The sequence below is a fragment of the Etheostoma cragini genome, chromosome 3 (genome assembly GCF_013103735.1).
Source record: "Etheostoma cragini isolate CJK2018 chromosome 3, CSU_Ecrag_1.0, whole genome shotgun sequence".
Classification (NCBI taxonomy): domain Eukaryota; kingdom Metazoa; phylum Chordata; class Actinopteri; order Perciformes; family Percidae; genus Etheostoma; species Etheostoma cragini.
Genome location: NC_048409.1, coordinates 30,020,975 through 30,040,403, shown reverse-complemented (window position 1 = coordinate 30,040,403; position 19,429 = coordinate 30,020,975). Strand labels below are relative to the sequence as shown.

At 41.6% G+C, this 19,429-nt stretch overlaps 3 protein-coding genes across 3 annotated transcripts; 1 reads left to right on the top strand and 2 right to left on the bottom strand.

Annotated features, from left to right (window-relative positions):
• The first annotated feature begins 551 nt into the window (after nucleotides 1-551).
• Nucleotides 552-3,451, top strand: LOC117938791 (olfactory receptor 6N1-like). Its single transcript, XM_034863676.1, has 2 exons — nucleotides 552-782; nucleotides 2,450-3,451. Exons 1-2 carry the CDS (start codon nucleotides 552-554, stop codon nucleotides 3,449-3,451), a joined length of 1,233 nt encoding a protein of 410 aa, XP_034719567.1.
• Nucleotides 3,452-8,830: 5,379 nt separating this feature from the next.
• Nucleotides 8,831-9,757, bottom strand: LOC117939444 (olfactory receptor 2A14-like). The gene has a single exon (XM_034864797.1). The coding sequence runs from the start codon at nucleotides 9,755-9,757 to the stop codon at nucleotides 8,831-8,833; it is 927 nt and encodes a 308-aa protein (XP_034720688.1).
• Nucleotides 9,758-16,082: 6,325 nt separating this feature from the next.
• Nucleotides 16,083-17,009, bottom strand: LOC117939429 (olfactory receptor 2A14-like). Its single transcript, XM_034864772.1, has one exon. It carries the CDS (start codon nucleotides 17,007-17,009, stop codon nucleotides 16,083-16,085), a length of 927 nt encoding a protein of 308 aa, XP_034720663.1.
• Between the last annotated feature and the right edge of the window lie 2,420 nt (nucleotides 17,010-19,429).

The window sequence follows — 19,429 nt, the reverse complement described above, 5'->3', positions numbered from 1 at the left end:
GGGGAATTCAACGCACACATGTGCAATAATGGAGATACTTGGAGAGGCGTGACTGGGAGGAACGACCTCCCTGATCTGGGCCACAGCGGTGGTCTGTTGTTGGACTTCTATGCTAGTCATGGAATGTCTATGAGAAACACCATGTTCAAACATAGGAATGCTCATAAGCTTATGTGGTACCAGAGCACCCTAGGCCAAAGGTCAATGATCTATTTTATAACCACTTGGGTGAAGAGAGGGGCAGAGCTCTCAACTGATCACCATCTGGGGGTGAGTTGCGTCAGGGGAGGGGGAAAGACTCTATACAGACCTGGTAAGCCCAAATGGGTATTGCGGGTAAATTGGAAACGTCTGGAGGAGGCCTGTGTCCGACAGACTTTCAACTCACACCTCCAGCGGAGATTTTTGTGCATCCCTGTGGAGGCTGGGGGCATTGAACCTGAGTGGACAATGTTCAAAGTTTCCATTCTTTCCAGGATATGTTATCCCGGAGGACTCTGGAGGCAGTTGTAAGGTTCTGACCGGCCCGAAGGGCTGCAGCCTCTGCTGTGATGGAGAAAAAGCAGTGGGTGTGGGAGAAGTTCGGAGTAAGCATGGAGGAATTTTGGTCGCCACCAAGGTGCTTCTGGAAAACCGTTCGCCACCTCGAGAGGAGGAAGCGGGGAACCATCCAAGCTGTGTACATTAAGGATGGGACATTGTTGACCTCAACTGAGGAGGTGATAGGACAATGGAAGAAGCACTTTGAGAAACTCCTAGGTCCAGCTGACACGTCCTCTGTGGTAGAGGCGGAGCTGGAAGATGTCGTCACTTACCTTGGTGGAAGTCGCTGAGGTAGTCAAATGACTCCAGAGCAGCAAAGCCCCAGGGATTGATGAGACCTGTCCAAAAATGTTTTTGGGAAGCGTATGACTGGGTCCCCTGGGAGATACTGTGGGAGGTGCTGCAGGAGTACGGGGTGAGGGGGTCCCTTCTCAAGGCCAGCCGATCTCTGTGTGACCAAAGCGAGAGCTGTGTCCAGGGTCTTGTTCATGAGTGAGAGGACCATGGAGCGTGAGATTGGTCGGAGAATCGGAGTAGCGGGTGCGGTATTACATTCTGTTTACCGCACCATTGTGAGGACAAGAGAGCTGAGCCAGAAGGCAAAGCTCTGTTTTTCTCACTAAGGTGGCCGGAGTCTCCCTTAGAGATCGGGTGAGAAGCTCAGTCATCCAAGAAGAGCTCGGAGTAGAACTGCTCCTCCTTGGTGTTGAAAGGAGCCAGTTGAGGTGGTTCAGGTATCTGGTGAGGATGCCTCCTGGGGGCCTCCCTAGGGAGGTGGTCTAAGCATGTCCAGCTGGGAGGAGGCCTCGTGGAAGTCCCAGGACTAGGTGGAGGACTTCCAGCTGGGAGGAAGCCTCAGGGAAGACCCAGGACTAGGTGGAGGGACGTCCAGCTGGGAGGAGGCCTCGGGGAAGACCCAAGACTAGGTGGAGTGATTATATCTCCAACCTGGCCCGGGAGCGCCTCGGGATGCCACAGTCAGAGCTGGTTGATGTGGTTTGGGAAAGGGAAGTTTGGGGTCCCCTGCTGGAGCTGCTCCCCCAGCGACCGGATGGATGGATAAATGTCAAATGAGCTGCGTGCATTCATTGAGGACGTGGTTACAAATACTCTGGGCAAGCCAAATATGCACTCCCTGTACAAGGACATGTCTCTGACACCCAGATACATCGGCATTCAGACCAGATCTTGGTGGACTGGGCCCAATTTTAAGTCTGTTGCTAGGGAACCTTAGACTCTGTCTTGTGACCTGACAGCTGTGTTGTAACTCTTATGCTGGACTCAGTGTCATTCATTTATCACCCTAACGTAGAAACCTTTTTGTTTAATCTTGTGTGTGTTGTTCAAAATCAACTAATCGTTATCATCAAGAGTAGAAGTGGAGACGTCAGATAGATGTGTCCCGGGGTGATGAGGCCAGACTGCTGATGTGCCCCCACCCCCCACCCCCTCTGACTAGAAGACTTTAAAAAGAAGCTGACGCAGAGTTTCATCTCAGTTTTAAAGCAGTGTGACTGCAGCTACACAGCAGACGGATGGTAAGGATTTATGCAATGCGATTACCCGTTCTCTGTCCTTTCTAACCTTAACATTACCTTATTTAAATAAGGTAGCTGCTGAATGTGGAGAGAGTGTGTTATTGTGATAATTGATGTCGTTACTGTCTGCAGGCTGAATAATGCGTGTGTGTTAATGCTGTGAGTCTATGATGAGCAGTAATGTAACATCTAAACTAGTTTGATTTCTGTGAATTTTGAACAAAATGTAACATTACAACTTTTCATCCTGTGCTAACTGAACTGTGTTCTATCATTTCTAACATTAACATTACATTGACTCTGAATAAGGTAGATGGTAAGTTTGGAGAGTGTGTTAATCTGATAATTTATGTATTTACTGTCTGCAGGCTGAATACTGCGTGTGTGTTAATGCTGTTATCCTGTCAAACTTTAAAGGTTGTGTTGTGAACCAAACTCTAATTATGAAAAACTCTACACAGGTTTCATATTTCATTTTGGGAGCATACTTTGATATTGGACTGTTTAAATACTTACTGTTTTTGATCATCATGTGTTTTTATGCTTTAATTATCTGTGCCAATGTGTTGCTGATTGTGGTTATCTGTGTGAACAGGAGCTTACATGAACCTATGTACCTTTTTCTGGTCAGCCTGTTTGTAAATGAACTGTATGGTAGTACAGGGTTGTTTCCATTCCTTCTGGTTCAGATCCTCTCTGACATTCACACAGTTTCTGCTTCTCTTTGTTTCCTGCAGAATTTCTGCTTGCATACTTATGTAAATGTACAGTTTTATAATCTAGCTGTGATGTCTTATGACAGATATCTTGCTATCTGTTATCCTCTGCAGTATCACACTCGTATGACATATAATAAGGTAGCCGTGCTTATTGTTCTAACATGGTTATTCCCTCTTCTTGCAGTTGTTGTCATGATATCATTGAGTTCCTCCTTACAGCTGTGTAGGAACCGTATTGACAGAGTGTTCTGCAACAACTACTCTATTGTGACACTGGCCTGCTCTGACACCACAGTCAATAACATCTATGGACTCATTTACACTTTCATTGTTGTATTTGGTCTTGCAATACTAATATTTTGCACCTACATGAGGATCCTTAAAGTGTGTTTTTCTGGTTCTAAGCAGACGAGACAGAAAGCTGTCAGTACCTGCACACCTCACCTCGCTTCCACAATCAACTTTTCTTTTGGGTGTTTTTTTGAAGTAATACAGAGCAGGTTTGATATGGGGAGTACACCCATTATGTTCCGTATTTTTGTATCGTTATACTTTCTCACCTGCCAACCGCTCTTCAACCCTTTGATGTATGGGCTAAATTTGAAAAAAATCCGCATCAAATGTAAAAATCTCATCTTTGGTAAAGTGTAAGATTCACATTTTGAAAGACGTGTATTTCATTTCCTCAGCTTCAACACCTTAAAAATTGTTACCTTGTAAATATTAGTTTTTGTGTTTATTATTAGTTTTTTTCATGTTAATGTGAAACATGTTAATGTATGCACCAACAACCACCTTTAAAACATGGCTGCAAATAAAGTGAAATGAGCCTCATTGAGGGTCAGTTATCTGGTGAGTCACTTTATACTAAAGTCAAATGAAGTGACGTAAAGTTTAGAACATTTAACTAATTATCTTTAGGATTATAGACACAAAAACTACTGAGTTACGTTTATACCAGTATAGTTGTTTAAGAGGTACAATGCGATGTTCAGTAATGTAGACCTAAACTGACTGCGGTCTCCTGGGGGAAAGTCCTGTTTTGATTTGACCCAAATACCTCCTCCCGTCACCCTATACACACTTTCTGTGTCTTAATGACACGTTAAATGCCTTCTTGCTTTGCTCCCATCCTAATTCATAATTCCTTTGGCCATTAGAGGCTGGCGCTGCCTACCAAAAAACAATGAAGTGAATTGTAATCACTGTGCTAACAACAGTCAAATATTAAAATACAATCAGAATCAGAACCAGCTTTATTTGCCAGGTATGAAGACACATACGAGGAGTTTTTCTTTGGAGCATCGTTACTCACAATGTGCTTACACATACAAAACAACCAAAACAATATGTACACACTAATATATACACAATATATACATACTATAAACAGAAACAATGTAGAGGCATGAGTGCAATGAAGAGTTCAATAAAATTATTTAAATGTGGAGCGTAGTGCAAAGGATACTGGGATAAATAGTGTTATGTTAATATGTTATAATATGAACAGTCCTGAATGAGGAAATGAGAATGATGAATAAATAAAATAAAAAAAATAAATAATAATAAGTGAGATGTGAGAATGAGAATGATGAATAATACTAAATAAGTGGAATAATAAGTGGAACCAGTGAGCGGGTGCTGTAGAGACAGTGTACCGGGTTATGGACCAGAACTGAACCTAACACTGTGAGTCAGAAGTCAGCTGTTCATCAGAGAGATGGCTTATGGGTAGAAACTGTTCCTGAATCTGTTGGTTTTGGCGTACAGTGCTCTGTAGCGTCCCCCAGAGGGCAGAAGCTGGAACAGGTTGTGTCCGGGGTGAGATGGTCTGCAGTGATGATTCCTGCCCGTTTCCTGACTCTGGAGGAGTATAAGTCATGAACGGAGGGCAGGTTGGCACCGGTGATCTTTTCTGCTGTCCTAAATGTCTGAAACAGAACATTTTGTGGCCGCACAATTATTGGAAATAAAAAATTCTAACTGAAATAAAAGCCTGACATGAGTTAAAATTTTGTAAAATATGAGTAAAATCTGAAATTATGTGTTTTTTATAACTGCTTTGCCACACAGCAAGTGTTTCTAAAACTGAACCTGCTGGTGGATGTGTGTAGTAGACCTCAAAAGATCCTATAGCCTCTATTTTTTAATCCTTGGTGCCACTTCTTTTTTCTTTTAAATAAAAACAGTTCAAGGATGTAAATGTATTGGAAAGGCACATTAACAGTTTCAAGCTTTGTTTATTTTTTTGAAAACAGCATTTCTCAAGTCAAGGCCACCTTACCCGCACAAGAGATGATTACATTAGCCGTAGCTAGAATGTTGCATGCTAACTAGCCTAACTAGCTAACAGCAGCTAACTTTCCTAAACTGGTATTTTAGCAACAAGTAACCCAAGGCTAACTTGATCTGGGGCGGCTGTGGCTCAGTGGTAGAGCGGTTGTCTGCCAATCGGAAGGTTGGTGGTTCGATCCCCGCCCCTGCAGTCATTGTCGAAGTGTCCTTGGGCAAGACCCTGAACCCTGAGTTGCCCCCGGTGCTGCGCATCGGAGTGTCAATGTGTGTGAGTGTTTATCTGATGAGCAGGTGTGTAGCTGTGTGTGAGTGTGTATCTGATGAGCAGGTGTGTAGATGTGTGTGAGTGTGTATCTGATGAGCAGGTGTGTAGATGTGTGTGAGTGTGTATCTGATGAGCAGGTGTGTAGATGTGTGTGTGAGTGTGTATCTGATGAGCAGGTGTGTAGATGTGTGTGTATCTGATGAGCAGGTGTGTAGATGTGTGTGTATCTGATGAGCAGGTGTGTAGATGTGTGTGTGAGTGTGTATCTGATGAGCAGGTGGCACCTTGTACGGCAGCCCAGGCCACAGTGTATTAATGTGTGTGAATTTGAATGTTTCCTGTAGATGTAAAACTACTTTGAGGAGTTGTTAAGACTGGAAAAGATATATAAATACACACAATTACATTTACATCTGTCCAAAACTTAACAAATCACTTACTGATGATGTGTCCCAAAAATGTATATCTTCCCTGTAAAATTACATTAATTACATGGGGCCAAATATTAACGTAAACATAATTATCTGTATTAATTACCCTATTGTTTTTATTTGGATCATTATTATTCTGCACCTCTCCCGTCTCTCGTTTTTGAGCGTCTTAACATGCGCAAAAGCTCACAAAACTTGCACAAATGTCAGACCGATGAATAATCTGTAGTTCTGCAGTGATTGGTCTTGGGCGTTGCCTAACGTGCACCCTGAGTTCGACAAAAGTAATAATTCATCATACTAACTTTTGAGGAAAATGCGTATCATCTGGAACTCTTTCAAGCTATTTTGAGAAAAAATCTCAAAATTTACAAATTTACAATATAGCAAATTTTGTGCAAAATTTCTCATTTATTTGAGGACTTTAGGATCCAGGATTCTTTCGAACTACTCCTAGGCCGTGATTGCAATCTTCTTGAATATTTGCAGATATGGCAAATTTTGTGCAACATTTCTCATTTTATTCACTTATATCACTTGTTGGAGGACTTTAGGATCCACAAAAAAATCCTAAAATCTATAAGTCATGTGCAGAATATTAAACTATTTCATTTGAATTCACATTTAGGCTTGGGAGTGGTATGGTTGATCTATAGCACCCACTATCTGTTTTTAGCATGCTTTTAGCAGTTGGGCACATTTTTGATGGCCTCAGTTTATACAAAAACTCAAAAAAATTGGCGCCCTCATGAACACCGGGGAGCTTTTTGAGTCTGTTCAGCGGTTTGGTCCATACCTGTATGCGGGCTCCGTAGCGCCCCCTAATGCGTGGGAAGACCTTAACTTGTACGCACTTAGTCCGATCTTCACCAGATTTGATATTGATGTTACTCTAATCATTGCAGATATATTTCCTATTTACCTTCATTAGCTCCGCCCAACCGGAAGGCTGCCATTTTGACTTTATGAAATGTCATGTGGTTTAGATTTTTTCAACTCCTCCTAGTCCCTGATTTTGATTTGCAAAAAAATTTGTTACAGAGTTACAGAGAACCATTGTCCTGTTAGGGCTGTTGAAAGAGGAAGCAACGTATCTTTGGTAAACATTAGCCTGATTTACGTGAAACTTAGTATGTGTGGTCTACATGTAATATTGAGCCGGCCCCTATACACTAGCCACACCCATATATATAGACCACGCCCCTTTCATAACTTGTGAACTGTTTAAAGGCTGTAAAAGGGTAAAAACCACCCCTGGGTAAACAAATCACTCAAGATATGTACACTACTGGTCAAAAGTTTGGGGTCACTCACAAATGTCCATTGGACTCCATTCTAGACAGAATCCCAGCTGAGATCAGTTGCCTTGTTTTTTTAACCAGGGCAGTAATCAGATTACATTATGTGCTTACATTATTGCAAAAGGGTTGTTTAATGTTTTCTTAGTTAGTTTTTTAACATAATATCAGATTAGTAAACAAAATGAGCCTTTGGAACATTGGATGAATGGTTGCTGATAATGGGAAATGTAGATATTGCATTAAAGATCAGCCCCCCCCACCCAGATCAGCTGGTATCCTGTCTATAATGGAGGGGAATAGACATTTGTAAGTGACCCCAAACTTTTGACCGGTTGTGTATATCATTTTAAAAAATGTCTCTACATAGTGTTAAAGGACAGGGTTTTTAATTCGCAGGTTTTTTAACTCATTACGGTGATGACATCCCACAGGGGAGAGTAGCCTCAGTCTAGTACTAGAACTATGGCGAGTTACTTGGATGAGGAAGAGGAGGAAAGGCCAGCAACCATGTAATATCGAACCTGCCAGACATAAGGGGGAAATCATGTAATATCGAACCTGCCAGACATAAGGGGGAAATCATGTAATATCGAACCTGCCAGACATAAGGGGGAAATCATGTAATAACGAACCTGCCAGACATAAGGGGGGAAATGAGGAATTGCGGAGAGTTGGCAAAGTCTCCTGGTGAGTTTCTATAGCAACGCAGCAGGACACAAACACACACACACAGATAGCTGCAGCAAAATCAATATTTGGCTTTGCAGTGTCTGACTGTCGCGCTAATGCACTGTCGCAAAGATTGGCCTCTGCCAGCACCCCGACCTGCGAGGAGGCGAGGACCTGTTCATCGCTGCTCAAACCTTTAATCACGTTTAAACCCTCATGTTTCCTTGGGTGAAATTGACAGCGAAAAAGCGAAAATAATTGTTGAAAAAGTGACCAAAAGTTGTTTTTTTCATGGTTGACGGAAAGACAACAAGGGCCGGTTCATCACTCCTTGCAGGTTTAATTATGCATTAATACTGCATCAGGTTAAAGGGTTCAAAGTTGGACTTACAGCATTATTCTTCTAAGAATCTATTATTTTACAGTATATGTGTATTAATATAGTCAAAAAGTGGTATATAGGTAGTAATGATGTAATTACTGGCAATTTGTAATTGATCGACATAAAATTACTCAGTTACTGTTTTATTATTAGCAATTTATTTTATCTACATATAAACTTATATATGCCAACATTTGGTACAGTCAGTGTTGTGATGTGATGGGCTTCAAGTGGGGGGGGGGGGGGGGAATAAAAATAGGCCTATTGCAGTTTATTAAATTTTTCTAACTTCAATTTATGTCCCCAAAGAAAAATAACTGTCAACAACAGTTTTGTCAAAAAAGATGAAATTCTCTCTTTGTTCATTTTGTTTCACTTTTATTGGAGAAAAATGGGATTTTTATACAGAAGTCTGATGAAAAAGAAATGTCAAATGTAAAAAAAAGATACAGAAATACAGAAATATTGTGATACTATGAAGTATATATATGTTCCCCCACCCCTATCATTTACATTAATATACAATACATTTTATCTATCAACTCATTTCAAGTTCCTCAAAGACAATTTACAACAAAGCATATTGAACATTTCTCCACCGGTTCTTACAACATCAACCAGTTTCTCACAGAAGGTCGATGTTTCTAGTTTCTACATCATTATCTAATAAAAACAAATTGGTTCACTCTAAATTTTACCATAGATAAGACTTTTACATGAGCTCCGTATTTTAGACATCTGCAGTCCATACATTAAAGGGTTAAAAATCGGTTGGCAGATCAGAAAGTATAATGACATGAAAATACGCAACATCACAGGAAAACTGCTCATGTCCAACCTGCTCTGAACTATTTCAAAGAAACCCCCAAAAGAGAAGTTAATGAGAGAAGCGAGGTGGGGTGTGCAGGTACTGACAGCTTTCTGTCTCGTCTGCTTAGAACCAGAAAAACACACTTTAAGGATCCTCATGTAGGTGTAGAGAATTAAACTCAGAGGACCAAAGACAAAAAGACAAGTGCTAATGAGTCCATAAATGTAGTTCACAGTTGTCTCAGAGCAGGCCAGTTTGACAACATTATAGTTGTGACAATAAACTTTGTCGATGATGTTCCCACACAGCTGTAAAGATGAACTTATTAATATCGGGACAGCAGTTACAAAATATGGAAATAACCATGTTAGAACAATCAGCACAGCACCCTTGTTAAATGTCATATGAGTGTTATATTGAAGAGGATAACAGATAGCAAGATATCTGTCATAAGACATGATGGCTAAGTTAATAAATTGTATAGCTCCATAAGTATACAAGCAGAAACTCTGCAGGAAGCAAAAGGGAGCAGAAACCGTGTGAATGTCCGAGAGGATCTGAACCAGAAGGAATGGAAACAACCCTGTACTACCATACAGTTCATTTACAAACAGGCTGACCAGAAAAAGGTACATAGGTTCATGTAAGCTCCTGTTCACACAGATAACCACAATCAGCACCACATTGGCACAGATAATTAAAGCATAAAAACACATCATGATCACAAACAGTAAGTATTTAAAGAGCCCAATATCAAAGTATGCTACAAGAATGAAATATGAAACCTGAGTAGAGTTTTTCATAATTAGTTTGTTTCCCAACACAACCTTTCAGCTTTGCACAGCATAAACAACGTTACACTTTGTAGATCTGCAGGAATCAAATTAGTTTAAATGTCAAATGTTCTCTTATCATAGACTCACAGCATTAACACACACGCAGTATTCAGCCTGCAGACAGTAAAGACATCAATTATCACAATAACACACTCTCCACACTTACCATCTACCTTATTCAGAGTAGAAATTTTAGATCTGACCATTCATGACATTGTGTGAATCATTGAACACTCATCTGCTGTCACTGCTTTATAACTGAGATGAAACTCTGCGTCAGCTTCTTTTAAAGTCTTCTAGTCAGAGGGGGGGGCATATCAGCAGTCTGGCCTCATCACCCCGGAACAAGTCTAACTGACGTCTGAACATCTACCCCTTACCAGAAACGTCTATAGAAAAAGCTCCAAAATAATGTGATTCACAAAAGACGACAACTACAGTTTTTTTTTTGTTATTTTGACCCATATTTACGTTTATTGGTCGATAGCAGGGCCCTTTAGTCCTGTAGTAGTTATGGCGAGAGCAAATCAGTAAGTCATGTAACTTGGTATTAAGGCGAAGCAGCAGATTCCTTGCCAAGAAGTAATGCCAATGCATTAATACCCAATCAAAGGCCACAGGCTGCAACTACGCTTTGGTATTAGATGCCCTGGTAAGGAGAACAGCCTCCAATTAACCTTTATAGGTATTGGGGCAAGTAAATCCATGAAGTTAACAGTTAATCCTGCTAAATGATATTTTAACATGAACGTAGTGCAGACTATTAGCAGTTAAATTTGTATTTATGCTCTTTGTATAAATACAACCATTACCTTATCGTGGTGGAGAGGTTTGTGTGTCCCTATGAACCTGAGGGCTGTGTTGTCTGGAGCAAGGAAGGGATCGAGGGACCCTGCCTGGAGGAAGCCCGGGGCCCTCCTCTGGAGCCAGGCCCGGGTGGAAGTTTTGCGGGAGGTGGAGCGCTTCCAGTTGGATCTGGTGGGGCTTACCTCTACGCACAGTCTCGGTTCTGGATCTATTCTCCTGGATAGGGGTCGGACTCCATCCTACTCTGGAGTTGCTTCCCTATGCCTGCTAGTGGTGGGGGTGAAAACTCTGACTGTTGTTTGTGCAGACGCCCAAAAGAGAGTTTTCAACCTTTGTGGAGGTTGAAAACCTTGAATGGAGTCTCGTTTCTCGTTTGGAGTCTCGTTTGGGGCTCATAAGTGTACGTGGTACCAGAGCACCCCAGGCCAAAGGTCAATGATTGTTTTATCTGATCTGAGGCCGTATTTTTTGGATACTCGGGTCAACTGATCACCATCTGGTGGTGAATTGGCTCAGGGGATGGGAGAAGACTCTGGACAGACCTGGTAAGCCTAAACGGGTAGCTCAGGTAAATTGGTCTGGAGGAGGCCCCTGTCCAACGGACTTTCAACCCACACCTCCAACAGAGCTTTTCGTGCATCCCTGTGGAGGCTGGGGGCATTGAACCTGAGTCTACAATGTTCAAAGTTTCCCTTGCTGAAGCTGCGGCGGGAGCTGTGGTCTAGGGGTCTTAGGTGTCTCAAGAGGCGGTAACCCACGAACACCCGGGAGAAGCCGTCCGACTGAAGTAGTCTTTCCAGGATATGTTATCCCAAAGGACTCCGGAGGCAGTTGCAAGGTACAGAACACATCTCTTCTTTCAGGTATCTTTCCACAGGCCCTGAAAACTGCAGTAATCAAGCCACTCTTAAAAAAGAACAACCTAGACAAGTCACTAATGAGCAACTACAGGCCAATATCAAACCTTCCGTTTTTAAGTAAAATAATTGAAAAAGCAGTTTTTCAAAAACTCAACCATTTCTTATCACTAAGCAACAGTTTTGATACCTTTCAGTCGGGTTTCCGACTACACCACAGCACTGAGACGGCTCTTGTCAAAATCTTTAATGACATCCACCTTAACACAGATAATGGCCAAATTTCAGTCTTAGTATTACTTGATCTCAGTGCTGCATTTGACACGGTCGACCATGACATATTGCTAGACCAATTGGAAAATTGCTAGACCGATTGGAAAACACCTAGTCCTGGGGAGGACCTGGGAAGGACCCAGGACTAGGTGGAGGGGCGTCCAGCAGGGAGGAGGCCTCGGGGAAGACCCAGGACTAGGTGGAGGGATTACATCTCCAACCTGGCCTGGGATTGCCTAGGGATCCCCCAATCAGAGCTGGTTAATGTGGCTTGGGAGAGGGAAGTTTTGGGTCCCTTACTTGAGCTGCTGCCCCCGCAACCCAAATATGGGATAAACGGATGACGATGGATGGATGGATGTCAAAAGAGCTGAGTGCATTCATTGAGGAAGTGGTTACAAATACTCCGGGCAAGGCACATCTGCACTCCTTGTACAAGGACATGTCTCTGAAACACAGATGATTTAGCTTAAGCCTTAAAACTTTAGCTTAGGCCTAATTTGGCATATAAGTTTTCAAGACTAAAGTGAATAAAGGACAAAACTGACTCAGACTGAAGTGATTCAAGAGTGCGGCGCGAATACACGCAGCGGCTCAGGCTCTCCCTTTCAGTGTCCGTTTCTCTTGTTTGTTATCAGCTATTCGAACATCCGCTACACCCGCCAGGACCTTTTGGACATTGGTAACCGGCGCCTGATAGCCATTTTCGCTTGATTTTCATCCCAAGCATAACATCTCAGTAAACATAGGAAGACAGCCCAGTTCTCCGTGGATTGTTGTTGGGGCCAGGAGGCGGCAAAGACGGCGCAGGGAGAGGAAGCATAAATGCGACTGCAGGGCCGGCGTCTTGTTAAGGCTAAGAAAACAACCTCACAAAACACCTCTTCCGAGCCTGTATGCCAGAGCACTGATGCATAAAATAGACAATCTGGAATTACAACTCTCTGGAAATTGTTTTGTTTGAGACTTTTGTTTTTTGATTAACACTAAAACCTGGCTTCACCCGGGGATACCCAATGTTAGCATGCAGCTTGCAGGCCACACCCTACTATGCTGGGACAGGAATGAAAGCTCCGGTAAGAGTAGAGGAGGAGGGCTCTGTATGTGCAGTATGTACACGATAACTGGTGTAATAAAGGGACAATCGTAGATAAACACTGCTCCCCTGACCTCGAGTACATGTCTGTAAGATGCCAGCCTTTTTTTCTACCTAGAGAGCTAACGGTAGTGATCATCATGGCTGTGTATATACCGCCCCATGCCAATGTAAAAACAGCGCTCTCTCTATTGTTGGACACCGTCAACAAACAGCAGTGGGCCCACTCCGACAGTGTCCATATAATTGCAGGAGACTTTAATAAGGCCAACCGTAAGACTGTACTCCCGAAGTTTTACCAGCATGTAAGGTGTCCTACTAAAGGACAGAACACTCTGCATCATGTCTACTCCAACATTAAGCATGCATACAGAATTTTACCCCTCCCCCATCTTTGCCAGTCATACCATCTCTTTCTCCTGCTCCCCCCAGCCTCCATACCCCTGAGACGCAGCGCCAGGCCCACCATAAAGACAACCTGGCCTGAAAACACAATCTCCAAGCTACAGGATTTATTTGAACACCAGGAGCTGGGAACATTCAAAGGAAAAGTACTGGACTACATCCACTTCTGCATTGGGAATGTGACTGCGGACAAAATCATGACCAGCCATGTCCGTACACTCCTCAGAGCCTGCGACACTGCCTTCAGGTCAGATGGACCGAGCAGTGCAGGACTGCTCAAGCTGACTTGAAAAGTGGAATTAAAAGAGCCAAGGCGGACCACAAGAGGAGCATGGAGTCCCACCTGTCCAGCAACAACACACAGGAGTTGTGGCGGGGCATACATGACATCACCAACTACAGAGACTGTGAAGCAACATCTGGGGACCTGAGTGCAAAGCTGGCAGAGGAGCTGAATTGCTTCTTTGCTTGCTTTGAGTCATCACTACAGCACCACTCATTCGGCCCAGACAGAGTACCTGGCAAGGTGCTCAGGGCGTGCACTCACCAGCTGGCCCTCATCTTTACTAGGATCTTCAACCTCTTCCTGGGACATCAACGGCAAGTGTGTGCAGAGGGTCAACTCCTTCTGGTTTTCTCAGTGTCCTCATCTCCGCTGACATCTGTTGGACAGACAACACCACAGCGGGCATCAAGAAGGCCCAGCAGCGACACTTCCCAAGGGTCCTCAGGAACCTGGAATCCATCCTACTGCTGACCTTCTACCGCTCGTCCATCATGAGCCTGCTGCATCACAGTGTGGTACGTACTGCATCAGACGAGATCTTGGTGGACCGGGCCCCGACTTTATTTCTGTTGCTAGGGAAGCAGCTGCGTTGTAACTCTTATGCTGAACTCAGTGGCCATCATTAGTCATTCTAACTTAGAAACCTGTTCAGATATGAGCAGAGAAATTATCTTACAACAGGCTTTACGTGAGATTCATGAAACGTTTGTACCACACCAATCAGAGAGCAAGAATGGTTGTAAATGCAGCGGCTGGAAACAATCTTAATTTAAATATCAAGCCCCAATATATTTTCAGTTTTGAAGACCCTTCACGACATGGTGGGATGTAATCCAGCTAAGAAGAAGCACTTTTCAGAGGTGGCGATTGAAACGCTGACATTACAGTTTAACTTACAGTAACATGTGTAATATTAGGAAGCCTGAACACTGACAGTGTTACTGTATTAAATCAGACTCCAGATTTAGTTGATTTAATTTATACATCCTTGACAGATGAATGCTATTGTCCTAAGATTAATATTCAGGTTAATATTGAAATATCTCAGGCCTTCATGTAGGTGTACTTATATTTAAATAAACACACAGTAGCGGATCTTGTGCAAGGTCTTTTATTTCAATCGTGTTTTTTCATGAATCCGAGCATGGCAACCGTAAGCTGGGAGGGAGAGCCCTTCCCCTTGTAGCCTTGACAACGTGATGATGTGATTAAACCTTTTTTAGACTGTTTAATTTGCTTCATCATGTTTTTAGAGGTTCAGTGTTTGTTATGAATTAAACTACTCAGCAGTTTTTTTAAATGAATACATCTCCCAAAGTGTTCAGATATGTTATGGATGAAATAAATTAATAATTACAAATAATTATCAGTGTGTACCTTCGGGTGGAGAATGATGTGATATAAAAGTTGCTTTATGCTGCCATATTGTGGTCTCATAGGATATGACATATGCACTACACTCTGGGAACTGGATTCAGTATCAGACCTTGATTTAGACTGCTTTGAATGGGAGGGGGGGGGGATTTTAGATTTTAGGGTCGGTTTTATTACTGACCAAATCAACCTTAATTTTCGCTCTTTGATGGTATGAAATACATAAAAATATCCCTTTTTCAGTTTTTCATCTGACCCTGGCCCCCGGCCCTGATATGAGACCCCCGTTTCTGCTTAAATTCAGTCACACATTATAATGACCATCATTAATAGATGGTACATTCATAGTTAATTAATCTTTAGGTAATTGTCAACAGCCATGGTCAGTTGTACGGATGTGTTTCTCTCTATTGTTTTGACTGCTGTAGTGTGTTCATGTCAAATTAAAAGTACTTTTTTATAACTGCTTTGGGTTTAATTCTTAACATAAACATTATTTTTAAAAATGCACCAGGTAAGAGGGTTCCTTGGAGAAGTAAAAGCTTTATTTTGCTCAGAATTGTTTTGTTTTTATATTATATGTACATTAATACAACAAAACGTGTGACATATGTAGAAATTTAATTACGGGCCATTAGTAATCAATTAACAAAAAATTAATTTCTTATGTTTGTACATAAAAACCTCTTAGATGCAACAATCTGGTAAAGTCAATGTTGTGATGTTATGGGGCTTCAGGTAGTGGGGGGGGACACAAGAGGTCTATTCCAACTTATTAATCTTTATAATAGTTTGAAGTATGTCCAAGAAGAAAAAAACTTTGTCAACAACTGTTTTATCTAAAAAGATGAAACTTTCTTTGTTCATTTGGATTCACTTTTATTGGAGAAAAATGGGATTTTTATAAAGAAAACTGATGAATAATAAATGTCATATGTTGTAAAAAGATCCATGTGCAATTTATAGAACATAAGTATTGTGATACTATAAAGTATAAATATGTTCCCCCACCCCTATCATTAACAGTAGTAATACATTTTATCTATAAACTCTTTTCAAGTTCCTCAAAGACAATTTACAACAAAGAACATTGAACATTTCAACAACGGTTCTTCCAACATAACTCAGTTTCTCACAGAAGGTCGATGTTTCTAGTTTCTACATCATTATCTTAAAAAAACTATTTGGTTCACTCTACATTTTACCAAAGATCAGACTTTTATACAGGCTACGTATTTTAGACATTTGCAGTCCATACATTAAAGGGTTAAAGATCGGTTGGCAGATCAGAAAGTATAATGACATGAAAATACGCAACATCACAGGAAAACTGCTCATGTCCAACCTGCTCTGAACTATTTCAAAGAAACCCCCAAAAGAGAAGTTAATGAGAGAAGCAAGGTGAGGTGTGCAGGTACTGACAGCTTTCTGTCTCGTCTGCTTAGAACCAGAAAAACACACTTTAAGGATCCTCATGTAGGTATACAGGATTAAAGTGAGAGGACAAAAGACAAAAAGACAAGTGATAAAGAGTCCATAAATGTAGACCACAGTAGTCTCAGAGCAGGCCAGTTTGACAACATTATAGTTGTGACAATAAACTTTGTCGATGATGTTGCCACACAGCTGTAAAGAGGAACCTATAAATATCGGGACAGCAGTTACAAAATATGGAAATAACCATGTCAGAGCAATGAGCACAGCAACCTTTTTAAATGTCATACGTGTGTTATATTGCAGAGGATAACAGATCGCAAGATATCTGTCATAAGACATGATGGCTAAGTTAATAAATTGTATAGCTCCATAAGTATACAAGCAGAAACTCTGCAGGAAGCAAAAGGGAGCAGAAACCGTGTGAATGTCAGAGAGGATCTGAACCAGAAGGAATGGAAACAACCCTGTACTACCATACAGTTCATTTACAAACAGGCTGACCAGAAAAAGGTACATAGGTTCATGTAAGCTCCTGTTCACACAGATAACCACAATCAGCAACACATTGGCACAGATAATTAAAGCATAAAAACACATCATGATCACAAACAGTAAGTATTTAAAGAGCCCAATATTAAAGTATGCTATAAAAATGAAATATGAAACCTGAGTAGAGTTTTTCATAATTAGTTTGGTTCCCAACACAACCTTTCAGCTTTGCACAGCATAAACAACGTTACACTTTGTAGATCTGCAGGAATCAAATTAGTTTAAATGTCAAATGTTCTCTTATCATAGACTCACAGCATTAACACACATCACAAGACATCAATTATCACAATAACACACTCTCCACACTTACCATCTAACTTATTCAGAGTCAATATAATGTTAATGTTAGAAATGACGGATCACAGGTAATCACATTGCATTCATCCTTACCCTCCGTCTGCTGTGTAGCTGCAGTCACGCTGTCACTGCTTTATAACTGAGATGAAACTCTGCGTCAGCTTCTTTTAAAGTCTTCTAGTCAGAGGGGGGGGGGGGGGGGGGGGGGGGGGGGGGGGGGGGCATATCAGCAGTCTGGCCTCATCACCCCGGGACACATCTACCTGACGTCTCAACTTCTACTCTCAGCGTGTTAAAAAACATCATAGGTCATACAAGAAGCAAAATAAGCATGTCAACATGAACAGATCATTTCTTCAACATTACTTATGGCTGTAGTTATTCATTATTTAAAAAGCAGTTGATCAGAAACTTTTTTTTATAACCGAGTAATGTAATAATGTCTACGCTAAATACGTGTTAAAGGACAGATGAAGAAAAAGGACAGTTGAGACAGAGACTGTCCTCCACAAGCAGTACTTACGACCCATATTTACATTTATTGGTAGGCAGCGCCGCCCTCCAGTGTCATATTATTAGGGCCCGAGCACAGAAGTGCTAGGAACCTTACCTGTGAACCGTTTAAAGACTGTAAAAGGGTAAAAAAACACTCCGGCGTCCGCCAGTAACACCAACATGCGCAGGTTAGCGAGGGCCCTTCCAACGCTGCTTGCAGCTTTAGTTATTATTATTATTATTATTTTTATTATTACTATTATTATTATTCTTTCTTTATTTTTCCTGGCAAATAAATTGCCTTTTTGAGGGCATTAACATATTCAAAAACTCAGCAAATTGGGTAGTTGCATCAAGTCTGGAGAAAATTTGTTTCAGGAACAGAAGCATGAAAATGGCTCTCTAGCGCCCCCTACAAAATGAAAAACATTGAGCCCCTGCACTAAAATTAACGTAGACTTATGGAACTCGGTACACATCTGTAGCATGGCAGGGCGGACATATAACTCCATTGGAGCCATACCCAAACCCAACAGGAAGCCCCCCATTTTGAATTGAATGTTTTTTTCCATTTGCACATGTTGTACTTTAACTAACTCCTCCTAGAGATTTCATATTAACTTCATATTTGGTCTGTGTCATCTTTAGATGTTAAAGATGAAAACTTTTGTGCGTTTCGCCATCAAATAGGATTATTTTTCCTATTTTTGCCTCTCTGTGTTTGTGTTCCTATTTTTCCCCCGGTCTTGTGTTGTTAGTCTTGTCTTGGGTTCACCTGTGTCTGCTTGTTCTGTTTCCTGTTTTATTTTGAACTCTATTTTTTATCTTGCCTTGCCTCTAGCTTTACTTCCTGTGTCTTCCCTTCTCGTTATTACCGGATGTTTTCCACCTGATTCCCTGCCCCCTGGTCACCTGCCTGTCGTTACCTCGTTACCTCGTTTATTTAATGTCTGTGCTTTCTTTGTCTCTTGTCGAATAGTTCTGGTTGATCTGCCTGTTTGTATCTCGTTGTGCTGTGGGTTCCCATTCCTATGCTTGGACAGCGTATCTTCTTGTGGATTGGACCGTATATTAACAAACTGCTGTACACCTGCTCCTGCCTGCCCCCTCCTCTCTGCATTTGGGTCTTCACCTCCTCACACCGTCACAGGTGCTATACTTTAATGAACTCCTCCTTGAGATTTTTAATCAGATTGACTTTGAGTCATCTTAAGACCTTAGCGATTAAAGTTATTAAAAAACTTTTTGTCAAACGGTGTTGGCGTGGCACGGCGGCCATTTTAAGTGTTTAGCGATGAAGGAGAAAGTGGCTGTAACTACAGTGTGCGTAGTTGTATCTGCTTGAAATTTCCCACAATCACCAACAGTCCAGGCCTGAGGAAATCTGCAGGCCAATATGGACTTTTGGATATAGCGCCACCAACTGGAAACAGCAAATATAACTTATATGACAAACATCATCCGATTTAAATGAAATTTAGAATGTGTGGTCTACATGTAATAATGAGCCGCCCTCTATACTTAAACCACGCGCTCTTACTTAGGCAACGTCCCTTTCCATAACATTTGAAATGTTTAAGGTACAGTTTTGTGTGAATTCAGCAGAAAAGTTACTTTTTCATTGGTGATGTTTTAAGGCAATTCACTTTTTCCTAAGTAATGACCCGTTTGATGTATACTATTGTGTGAGGTATATTTTAAATCAGCAAAGAGTTGCGTTTTAATTGGTCATGGTATGGTCCGCCCCCTTTGCGTTAGCC